This window comes from Urocitellus parryii, chromosome 9, assembly GCF_045843805.1.
Source record: "Urocitellus parryii isolate mUroPar1 chromosome 9, mUroPar1.hap1, whole genome shotgun sequence".
In the NCBI taxonomy this organism is placed as follows: domain Eukaryota; kingdom Metazoa; phylum Chordata; class Mammalia; order Rodentia; family Sciuridae; genus Urocitellus; species Urocitellus parryii.
Window position 1 is genome coordinate 63471316 of NC_135539.1, and position 12457 is coordinate 63483772.

Sequence of the window (12457 nt, forward strand, 5' to 3'; positions counted from 1 at the left end):
CTTTCTCCATTTTAAAAAAACAAAAAAACAAAAAAAACTTGCTTTCCCCAAGTAACTACTTATTTGATCTTAATTTAGGATTATTTTCTCTTCTCATTTTCTTTTCTAGCCTCCATATCCTTATTTCTGCTTTTCTTTCTGGCTTTTACCCGCCCCCATGGAGCAACTGAAAGTATTTTTCACCAAGTCTTTTATCATGTTTTATCTCCTGAAGTGAATGATACCACTTCCTAGCCATCCAAATCATCCTCATACCTTAATTCTCCCTTTTCTTTCATTCTACCCCCAACCACACACCCATACAGTCAGCCATAAGGTCTGTTCTATCTCCTCAATGTTTCTCACATTCATTTCTATTCTTTATTCTCTCAGCTGTGTCATAGAAAGTCATCAGGCCTCACAGTCTTTGTTGTTCTCTGAAATTCAAGTCAAGTTCCATTCTACTCCCCCCCCCACACACATTTATACTCAGGTACTAAAATGGGAGGAGAACTCTAGAACAAGTTCTCATCCCATTTTACATTGTTTCTGGTTTTGAGCATATTCGTTTTGAAAGACTTACCAAGTGATTGTTATATAGCTATTGATTGCTTTATTTCCCGTTTCAGAAAACTTTGATTGCTCTTAGGAACCTTCTACAAACTTTCATGTTTTTTATAAAAGCCTTCTCAATGTGGTTCCTGTCTTTTGTCAAAAGTGTTTTGCCCAATGAAAAATTATTTAGGTTCTTTTAAACAAGTATTTTATAAAATATCAGTAATTTTTAACACCTACAATTTTAAATTGGGAGAGGGATCAGGAAGAAATGTAAGTATTCTCATTCATTAATTAATCTTGTATGTCTGTGGCAAATTTGACTACAAGTTGTTGAATAAGATTTCTTTTCTTGCAGGTATTTATAACAGCAATGATGTAGCAGTATCATTTCCAAATGTAGTATCTGGCTCAGGATCTAGCACTCCTGTCTCCAGCTCTCATTTACCTCAGCAGTCCTCTGGTCATTTGCAACAAGTGGGAGCTCTCTCCCCCTCAGCTGCATCATCTGTAACCCCTGCTGTTGTTACAACTCAGGTACATATTATAATGTTGTGAAGTCAGGTTCAGATGGGTCTGCCATTTTTTTAAAGTAAGGGTAGTTGGAGGAGAGGCAAATTAAATAGAGCTTTAATGTATGAAATATCTGAATTGTATTATACTTGTTAATAATAGGAAATTTTACATGATCTTCATGAGAGAGGACAAATGATTGTGTGGGTACCAAATGATTCTTTTCTCTTTCTTTATTTCTGACTTTGTCCTGATGTAATATTATATATACATTCAGGAGAGTTTTGAATTCTTTTCTTTAAAAACATAATGGTGACAAAGTATGAGCCAATTTTGCACTTTTGTGGGGTTTTAAAATAATCTTTAAAATCACAAAATAATATATGAATATCTGTTGTCTAAAAATTTTAAAACTAGTATGAATGTTCACCTTTTGCAGTGTGCATACCTGTAATGCCAACAATCTGGGAGGCCAAGGCAATAAGATCACAACTTTGAGGCTAGTATGGGCAACTTATTGACACCCTGTCTCAAAATAAAAATATAAAAGGGGCTGGGATGTAGCTCCATGGTACTTCCTTGAGTACAATCCCCAGTACTGAAGAAAGAGGAAGGAAGGAAGAAGGGAAACTTTGTAATCTTAAATTGTATCAATAGGACAATAAATGGGCAAAACTGTAGACATACTTTTCCAAAGGTAATAATTTAAGATCCCTAAAGTACATATTGAAACCTAGGAGGCTTTACTGTTGAACTGCAGCCCCAACCCTTTTTAGTTTTTAGTTTAAGATAAGGTCTTGCTAACCAAGGCTGGCTTCAGATTTGCAATCCTTCTGCCTCAGCCTCCTGAGTAGCTGGGCATATAGGTGGGTGCAACTGCAATAAATCTTTTTAAAATTTATTTGGCATTCTTTGTCATTTTATTTGTTATTTTCTAAAATTCAAGTCATAAGTCAACATTTCAACAATATTGTAATAGTATAATTTTAATTGTAAATATCTAATTACAAACAGATAGTTAAGTAGTTGTTTATAAGTTGCTGTAAATTTGAGCTTTTAGTATATGTGCATAATTTCCATTGTATGGGGCTTTAGAATATGTATGTATGTAATGTGTATGTGTGTGTATTTGTATGTAATGTGTGTGTGTATATATATATATATATATGTGTGTGTGTGTGTGTATATATACACACACACACATACATACCTATGTAAACACACATTATTTTTCAGTATTTTTTGTAAGCTGTATATCAAAGCTCAGCATTAGGTTATCTTTAAAGCATGTGAGTGAATGATACAGTGCAAATAATCACCATTATAATTAAGCCAAGTGTCAGAATGAACAGCAGACGGTCAGCATAGAAAATCGGTGGCATGATTACTAGTATCATCTTTGAAGATGAAAGTTAACTATTTGGTGAACCTATTAACCTGAGTAGGAGAGTTTGATTACTTTAGGAGAGTCTTTCTTTAATTCATTTCTCTAGAGAAGTGAGGATAGGTATAAGGGTTTGGGGTTAGGAGGGTAAAAGGATAAATGAAACAATGGCTTTCATAAATAGTTTTTTCTCTTTTAATTAAGTGTAACCATATCTTATGATAGTTTTATATCCTTGGACCAAGTCTCACATGAATATATTCAATGTGCATTTTTGTTTCTGTCTTTACAAAAGTCTGTTTTAATTATTCTGGTTAATTCCAGGCTGAATTATGCAAAAATCTCATTCATTATGTTTATGGGTTTAGGGGCTAGCATTAGCGAGAGGTGGATAGGGGATGTAGGGAGGTAAAGAGAAATTTGTAGCTAGAGGGAAAATTCCATTTAACATGTGACTCACTGAAAAAAAATCATAGTTGCCAATAACTAGGATTCAGTCCAATTAAAATCTTTACTTTTTATCCCCTTTTCATGTTTCAATAAGATGAGTTTCTCATAAATATGATCATCCAGTTAGATTCAAATGCTGCATGCTGACAACTGCATCTGTGTTTCTGCCTAGCAGTAAATGCTTTCTGCCTTGAAGCCGAAGCTTATTTAGTTTGGCTTATCTGGTGCTGCTGTAGCAACCATCAGTCTCCAAGCAACTGAGGCACATTGACCTCTCCGTTGAACTGAGTGCAGAACTACTTCCATTTAGCTTCCTGAGACAATTGTGCTGATGTTGAATGTGAAAAAATGTGAAAATGTCTAGGCAGAGTGCAAGGGGAAAGTAAGATAGTCCTCAATATTTAGGTATAAGTAACAGGACTCTTAAAATTGGTAATTGAATTTTTTTCCTGAAATGGCGAAGTTCATTTCTGTTTAACTCTTATAGAGGCCTTGTATGTCTTCAAACCATACAATTCATTGTGTTTAAATAATCACATCTTAGTGTTTTATTTAGGTGTGTGATAAGATAAATGGAAACTATCAATACTTAAAATGTAATTCTAAGAGTGTTATCACAATCATCAAGAATCATCATACTAGGAAGAAAATGATTATAAAAATATGAGTAGAGAATATAAATTTTAAATTTGATTAATGTTATGCTTAATCATCTTACCACCCCCCCTACCAATAAATTTAAAGTAGTAATTTTTAGTAAGTGAATTGCTGCCAGTGAGGATAAAAATCCCCAGGGATCATTCTTTTTCTTTTTTGACTTTGTCTTTATAAATAGTCCTCTTGTTTGACTTATTTGTTCTCTTAAGAATTCTCATAATAGGAGGTAAATCAAGAAGGGCTAATAAAAATTTAAAACCCAAAATAACTTGATAAACTGAAATTAACTTGATTTTGGATTTTTAAAAAATATTTATTTTTTAGTTTTAGGTTGGCACAATGTCTTTATTTTATATTTATGTGGTGCTGAGGATAGAACCCAGTGCCTCATGCATGGCTAGGTGAGCACTCTCCCACTGAGCCACAACCACAGATCCTTGATTTTGGATTTTAATGGGCAGTGGGGAAGAGGGAAGTCTGATGATTAGCAATCCAAGTTCAAAAAAAAAAAAAAAAAAAAACTTTAGAAAAACTGTTGGCTAAATCAATTTAAAATCTTAAGTGTTAATTGTGTTAATATGTTGTACTTGTTTTTAGCATAATTGTTTTTCACAAATAATTACTAGAGTACCTGCATTTACCGTACACTAGAATATATCAGTAATGTAGTTGAAATTGTAGTCTCTTAACATTATTGGAAGATAGAACTCCTGTCCATGTGATTATTAATGGTGTGTTCTTCCCTTGTTGGATCACAAGTAGAAAAATAAATTAGTTTCTGTAAGAATACCAATAATTTTTCATTTTTCCTTTCAAATTCCATTTTTTCCTAGTTCTGCATTCATTGTCTCTTTGGGAGAATACAAGTTCTTTTGTTTGAAGAATAACATCTTTAATAGAAGAATTTAAGATTGAATTTAATGAAAAATAATTACATTGTTTCATATATTACATTCATATTCATATACATTTCATATATTACATATACAATTTTTGCTTTTGGATGTAGTCTGCATGTATATAATCATGGTTTCTTGTCCTACTTCATGTATAAGAATTTATAAGAATGATATAGGTTTAAAAAGCATTTAAAGTTAAAAAACTTTAAACAAACAGTGTTTGTTTATATAATATTTACTAAATACAGACATTTCAGTATCTTAAATACAGATATTACTTTTTTATTTATAAAAGCAGCTTAGATTTCTGTGACACTTTCATCACTTTGTTTCCAGTACTATAGCACATGCCTCTGTGTGTGTGTGTGTATGCACATGTTGGATGTATTATCTTATATGTAGCCTTGGATTTGTTCTGAGGTGGTATCTGATAATGACACTTTCATTCTATTTGAGAAAATGAATGTGGCCTAGGCAGATTCAACTAATTGAGGGGGAAAGAAAGTGGCATATCAGTGTTTTAGTTGATTAGAATGAACATTTTATATTTTTAAATAATTTCATAATGAATTAAAACTTTAAGGAACTTACCTTTCTAAGCAAAATTAAGTTTTTATAACTTTTTAATATATCAATATGTCGGATGATGAAAAGATTAATGCATATCTGAGAGGTGAAAGTAAGCCTGGAATCAAGATAGCTCTAATTTACCTCTTTTAATGAACATTTTTTATTATAAAAATTAATTTTCCAATTATGTGCCTCTTATGCTAAGAGGTAACTCTTTGAAAAATTTTTACCACGTCCCATTTGTGTGATGGAACACAAAAATAGCAAAAATTTTTTGAGTCAGAAGACCTGGATTCCAGGTCACGAATGTGACCTTGGGTGGTAGGTCTTTTAATTTGTGTGATCCTCGGGTTTTTTCTTTATAATACTTTGTTCTTCACCTTTCTGCTATATAGTTTTGTTTTGGACATTAATAGGTATTAATTTCAACTGTTACAAAAACAGCCAGGTTACCAGTACAAAGAAGAATTGTACAGAAACAATTCCTTTATTAAAAATAGTACGAAATGTTTTTGTTGTTAAAACCTGTAATTCCATAATGTAGCTATGTTGGGTTCAGCTGTGGATGAAGGTCTTTTCCAGATCAAAAATTACTTCAATAGCTGTCTTTCTCCTAGGAACTTAATTTTCCATGGACAAGATATTAACCAATTTTGAAGCCTACTTAAAATTGGTTGGGTATTGTGTACAGTCTTGTTGTCCAATCATGAGTATTGAGTGATGATTTAACTACACTTTAATCCCTCCTACTACTTTTTGGGAACTCAATTGTGGGACATTTCAGCATTAGCCTAAACAATAGTTTTGAATACATTAAGCTCTTCACAATTAGGGAGCAGTTTGGGGCATTGAATAATGTGAAGTGATGCAATTGAACCTGACAGCTTCAACAGTCAGCCTACTCACGGGACCTGAAAGTTGTTTACAGTTGGTTTCATCTCTCATCACACGCTGGGTATTAAAGCCTTACTGGTGGTAGCTCACACAGAAATGGGCTCTGTTACCAGAATATGTTTCATAGTATGAAGTTTGAATCGAGCTGGAGCATAGATGAAACTTTCCATTGGTTCTCTAATTCTGTGTAATATTCATTCATATTTTCCTAGAGATCTTTCTGGTCGAACATTGTGTTTGCAAATTCAGGAAATATATAAACTATATTTAAAAACATTTACTTTGTAGTATTGCTATATTATTATAGAACAGATTATAATATTACTGTATAATGAGACGTTTATACAGTCTATAGTGTTATACCATGTTAACTGAAAAATGGGTTTTAATTTTGGGAATTTGGTACAATATCGAGATATGATTAGTAAATTATACTCTCTAATGTAGTTAGTAGAAAAATGGAAACCATAATTACTTACAAAAATAGAAACCATAATTACTTACAAAAATAATTTTTAAATGAGTTAAAATATAAATGCTTACTATGTTCCAGGCATTCTTCTAAGATGTGTATATATAGTAAGTTCATTTTAGAGCTTGTTTGAATCATTTGACTTTAATGTTTATTGACAGGTTAATTGTGCAGTTTTGAAAATGCTTGCTATAACCTTTTCATTGTATGAAATTCCAAATATGCTTCTAGCTGATATATATTATAATACTTTCCAAAGTTGAAGTTTCCCATAGGTACTGTCCCTTCAGATCTAATTTTTCTGGCTCATTTTTCCTATTTCTGCCTTTATCAACATAGGACAGGGAGAAATCTACAACAAACAATACCTACTTGTAAGTCTTCACATAATTAAGCAAACATTGCTCTTTTCTCCAATCTGTATACAACTAACTCATTTATGATGAAACAAGTATATAAGAGTTTGTTAGAGTTACTACTTTACAGCAAGAGCTCTTTATACACATCTCTGTGGACATAAGCAGACATTTGAAATATAAGAGGTAACCGATTGACAGGAGAAATTTCCACCTGAAATATATTTCTTATAATATATGTTAGTCTACTTAGGAAATGCTAAATTTATTTGTTTTGAGTTTGAATACTGATTTCATAGAGACATGAATTTTTCCTAGACATTTAATAAGTTATTCTAAATTTGTTAAGGGTGTTTTCAGGGACCTACACGTATTTTGTTTAAAAATGACCTAGATTTACCTCAATAATCATTCAGTTTAGTTTTCATCTACTGGTCTTTAGGTCCATCTTGTAAAATAATTCTTCTTTTAATGAGGTTTTTACTAGAGTGTTAGAATAAGATTTCAAATTAAAGCAGAAGTTTATGATAGCAGTACTAACTTACTTTAAAATAATTTTAAGTGAATAGAAAAGTTGTAAGAACAGCAGTGTGTGTGTGTGTGTGTGTGTGTGTGTGTGTGTGTATTAAAGGTAACCTTTACTTAGCTTCTCCTAGGGTTAATTATATGCTTGGAGTACCAATAGGTCCAAGGATAATATCTGTCCACCATAGATATTCTCCTTACCTGGGCAGGATAATAAGACAGGTACTTCCTTTCAAAAAGAATTTCTCATTGCATGGGCTCTCTCTTGTCCAGTGAGAAGGTCCACAGAACAGGGTAGAGGAGAGTATGGCTGTGGAGTCGCTAATCAAGACCTTCGGAGACCAAGCAGGAAGCAGGTCTGATTTTATTGCGCAGTTACCATGTACATATACTCAGGCAGTAGCTAAGCAGATTACAGGCAGCCACAGTGCAGTTTCTAACTGTCCTTGCAGTGGCCAATCGAGGAGTGGGCCGTGGAGCAAGCACAGGCACTGTAACACATGGCCTAATGCCCAGGGCTGTGCCTACAGGGTAAGTGTCCTGCCACTCAGACACCTAGCACAAGGGGAGTAGCCTGCCACTCAAGACGCCCTCAATGTATGCCATGTGTGCCGTACTCCGTGCACTTGTCCCCACATTTGATCTTTACAGCAGATCGTCTGAAGCACACTGATGGTACATTAGTAATTTGCTTTCAGTGCACTTTTAAAAAGCCATGCCCCAAAGTATGTTGTAGAGAAGTATTTCCTTTATTTCTTGTTCGTTTTTCTTTTACAGAAAAGCTTTCAGTGTCCTTTGCTTCATAACCCTTGCTTCCCTAGGTTAATGTGAACTTCCCCTGAATCTTAAATGTTTTCACTTATTAGTGACAGAATGCCAGATGCTGTGTGTATACTTTACTAAGTTGTTTTTCTTTACTCTCCCATGTATCCATTTTCTCTACTATGAGTTGTAAGGTATTTTCATTAAGATATGGGGCTGGAGGCACCAACAGAAAGAGTCATCAAGTTTCCCAGCCCTAAATATGCCACACATTGTTTTCAAAGTACTGTTACAGACATTAGTGGAGTCCTTTGCCTACCTTAAAATATTTATAACTTGAGCTTTCTGGCAGAGATTAATATAGACTGATTTAGATGTTTTAATTTACCAAAACAAACTCTGGTAAAATTAATAATGTTTTTTTCTTTTACAAAAGATTCTTGTTTAGATTAACAATTTTTTAAAAAGAAAGAACATATATCAGTTACTTTTCAGTCATCCTGTTTGGGAAATTGGTAATTTAGGGTAGTATTCTCAGTTTATTACACTATTATTAATATCATCTTTTGCCAGCCGTCTTTTAAAAATAGACTTTTGTATCCTAAAGATAGTTTACATTATTTTCTTTCTGTGATCGTCATTATGCAAATAGATTATGTTGTATTGCTTTCTGTTTTGATCTTAGTGGGCCTAATGGATGATAGGGAAACTAAAGATAATTTGGAATTTAGAATGAGAAAGTGCCACCCTGTGAAATTTGGAAGTTACTAAGGGTAGATATGAATCCATTGGCAGAAGGAATCCTTCCTAAAAGAGTCTATCTTTTTTTTTTTTTTTAATATTCTTTTAGTTGTAGATGGACACGATACCTCTATTTTTATTTATTTGTTTTTATGTGGTGCTGAGGATGGAACCCAGCACCTCACAGCGCTCTGCAACTGAGCCACATCCCCAGCCCAAGAATATATCTTATTAGGAGACTAAGGCAGCTCATGGGACTGACCATTGGGACTAAAAAGGTATTCTACTTGGTAAATTATTTGTTGTGATTTAGCCAGAGTCAGAATCCTAAGAATGTTTCCTTACTTATAGGAGGTGTATGTTCTTTGAGGACCACCCCATCAGAACTGTAATATGCTCTCGTTTTTCCACATATTCTTCTCTCTTCTCTTGCTGTCAGCTGCCAACAGACTGTCTCAGGAAACTACTATTTTTCCTTGTTCCTGATTAATTTTATATTTCTAATCTGTTATATGCTTAGTTTATTTTTTTTTTTTTTTGAGAATTTTGTCTAGAATAAGTAAATTGGCTCTGCGTAAGGCATTGTAAGTATTAGGTATCTGAGACTTTAATAACCCATGAGACTGGTAACATCTGGCTTTTCTGATGGTTTGTTTGTATTTGTCTTGTTCTCAGTTATTTTATGAATAGCTGAAATTACCAGATAGTTGATTTTTGGAGAGAAAAAAGTCTTAGCAGTATCCCAATTTATAAATTGTACATTTTGTGTATCCTATAATGCCAAATGCATAGTAAATATCCAGTATGATCTTTAGGTTGAGATTTTTTTTTTTTAATGACTAAATGTGATTTTTTTTTTTTTAAAGAGAGAGTGAGAGAGGAGAGAGAGAGAGAGAGAGAGAGAGAGAGAGAGAGAGAATTTTTAATATTTATTTTTTAGTTCTCGGCGGACACAACATCTTTGTTGGTATGTGGTGCTGAGGATCGAACCCGGGCCACACGCACGCCAGGCGAGCGCGCTACCGCTGAGCCACATCCCCAGCCCTAGGTTGAGATTTTTTACTTATCTTTTATGAGGACTTTATAATATGAACATATGACTCTGTATGCATATAATTAATAAGAGGGAAAAATTAAATCCAAAAAATAACAGGTTGAATTTACATATTAAAGTGTAAGCTATAAAATGTACCCTTTGAAAAAGTGGAAAGCAGGACAAGGATCTGCATCATGAACTCTTTCTGTGAATTGTTAAGTACATATTTTATGCTTACTAGGTTGGCTAAAGGCCAAGATATAGTGTCAGATATGAGTCAATCCAGAAATAGTTTATTCTCTGTAGCATTTCCTTGTTACAACTATTATGTTCTCATAGTCTCTTGTGTGCTGTTAATACTTGTCAGAATGTTCTACTCTTATTACACTTCTTTGTTAGAAGTGTTTTAGTTCATTGAAGTTATTTTCAAGAGTTGTATTATGAAATAACTTTGCAATGATTTCATTTTATAAAAGCCTAAGTTTGACTTCTTTCACGCGAAACAATAAGATATTTACTTAAAATTTGTGGTTCTGTTAAATCTGAGAATTATTTTAGGCCAGTAATAGCCTTCTGTAAGTAATAGTATTTTGTGTACAAGAGATTTGCTTCCAAAATGCCACATTTTAAGTTTATAATATTCTTGGAAAGTGGGAAAGAGTATGCACATCAAAGAAGGCATTTTTATTACATCGGATTACGCAATACTTTGGCCAGCCTCCTCAGCTTCATCTGTTTAAGGGTTCATTTTCGCTTGTTTGGCGCAAGTCCCAGTAGAGGCCTTCAGAATTGTGGTTTGCAACATGAATGAATTACAAACTTTGGCCGAGCTCTTCAGTTAGTAGAGCTGGCTTCCTGCCAAAAAGACAGTGCCTTATAAGGGGTCAGGGCAAAGCTGTGATTCGTTGAGCCCTGCATTGTATAGAAAACATACTTGTGATGCCTGTTTGCTTTCTTTTAAAATAAAAACAAAACAAAACAGAAAAAGCAGCAGGCTTCCAAGTCTACCAAAATAGGAAGTAACAAAACAGTGTGCAGGTTTTACTAATGACAGAGTTAAGCAATGAAAATATGGCTCTGTGCTAAAATACTAGAAGTGGAAGTTGGACCCTTTGACCTTCTTAGCCAGCTTGTGATGTAAGTGGCTGAAGCATTTGTTAGTCATCTGCTGTCTCCCTACCTTATTTTATAAATGGTTTAATAAGATTAAATAATCAGTTGTATTCCCACATGTTTACCATACCACTGGGTTTTAGTGTTGACTAGGACATGTTGGAATGGTGAAACTGGAATGAAATTCGCTTTTCAGAAAGTCAAAAACTTCTGCTCATATTCTGAAGTTGGAGAGAGAACTAGAAGGAGGAATTTATAACTTATAACAGGTATAATATTTATCATTGTACTTCTTTTCATTTAGGCCAATACCCTATCTGGATCTTCTCTTAGTCAGGCACCATCTCATATGTATGGCAATAGATTAAATCCAAATCCATCAATGGCAGCTCTCATAGCTCAGTCTGAAAGCAATCAAACAGGTAAGCCTTCAAGAATTAAATTCTAAATTTTAATAATCTCTCCCACCATCATTGGTTCATTTTCTTTGAAGAAGTTTGCAGGTGTGGTTAATAGAGGATTGTTTGTTGTTGTTTTACCCAAAGAATCACAGTTGGAAGCAAATAGTATGCTGTGCTGCAAAAGTGATCTTTTTTTTTTTTTTTTAACTGTCTGAAATGTAAATGTTTAAGCAGAGCCATCAGCAGGCAGGAATGCAACAATGTCTCCTGTGACTTTTGTGATTGATGTGTTCAGTCCTCAGTTCTATGCAATGAAAGTAACATAACACTAGGCTTTTCTGTGAATAGCCTAAACCTTTATTTGCATAATTCATGAAACTGCATTACACAAACTTGTTTTTAAAAAAAATCCTGTTAGAGAATTTCTGCAGTGTTTAGTAATCCTGTGAATTTTTACCAGTTGACATTTTGTAGCTTTTGCCTCTTGTACTGTTTTAATGAGACACTGGATTTGCTTTGTTTCATTCCATCCTTAAGGATTTGTTGACATGTCCAAGTAGTCATGCCTGTTTGGGGGAAGGGAATAGGTTTAGCAGTTCACCAAGAATGGATCAGTCATGTCTTTACTCTTCAAGGGTCAGAGGTTACCCAACTCAGAATAAGGGGAGGACAACCTTGAAAGAGGCCAGTTAGGGTTATTTTATAAGGGGCTAACTGCAGGGAAAATGTGTTACTCTTCAAGCAGAGATACTCTGTTGTTACCTACAGAGTATTTAGAAGACTTAAAAATTATTTTCTTTTAAATATAGAATTCTGGATTTCTACTTGTTTGTGTCAATTTGTACATTTAGTGTTATGTAATTTTATTCTTGGTGTAAGGATTCATGTAACTTTAGCTTGGTAAAAGATATGACTTGTCTTGGGATGCAAAGTGTTAAAAAATACAAAGCATAAGGATTTGCTGTGATAAGCATACAGATTAGCTGTCCACAGCTGTGATTCATTACTTTAACCGTAGAAATTAAAAGTGGCTGAGGGGAGGGTTCTGCAAATTCAAACCACGCTTCTGTGCTGTAAAACTGAAAGGAATGAAAGAACAGAACATAATCCATGGCCTTCTACACCCACAAAAACGTGTAGGGACAACGCT

At 33.9% G+C, this 12457-nt stretch overlaps 1 protein-coding gene across 5 annotated transcripts in view; it reads left to right on the top strand.

The window, feature by feature from the left end:
- Mllt10 (MLLT10 histone lysine methyltransferase DOT1L cofactor) overlaps positions 1–12457 on the top strand; it is a 190230-nt gene that overhangs the window by 160418 nt on the left and 17355 nt on the right. For all 5 annotated transcript variants that reach the window (XM_077802629.1, XM_077802631.1, XM_077802633.1 and 2 more), the window contains 2 exons: positions 893–1071; positions 11211–11328. In XM_077802629.1, coding sequence (XP_077658755.1) covers positions 893–1071; positions 11211–11328 — 297 coding nt within the window. The remainder of the gene's footprint in view (positions 1–892; positions 1072–11210; positions 11329–12457) is intronic.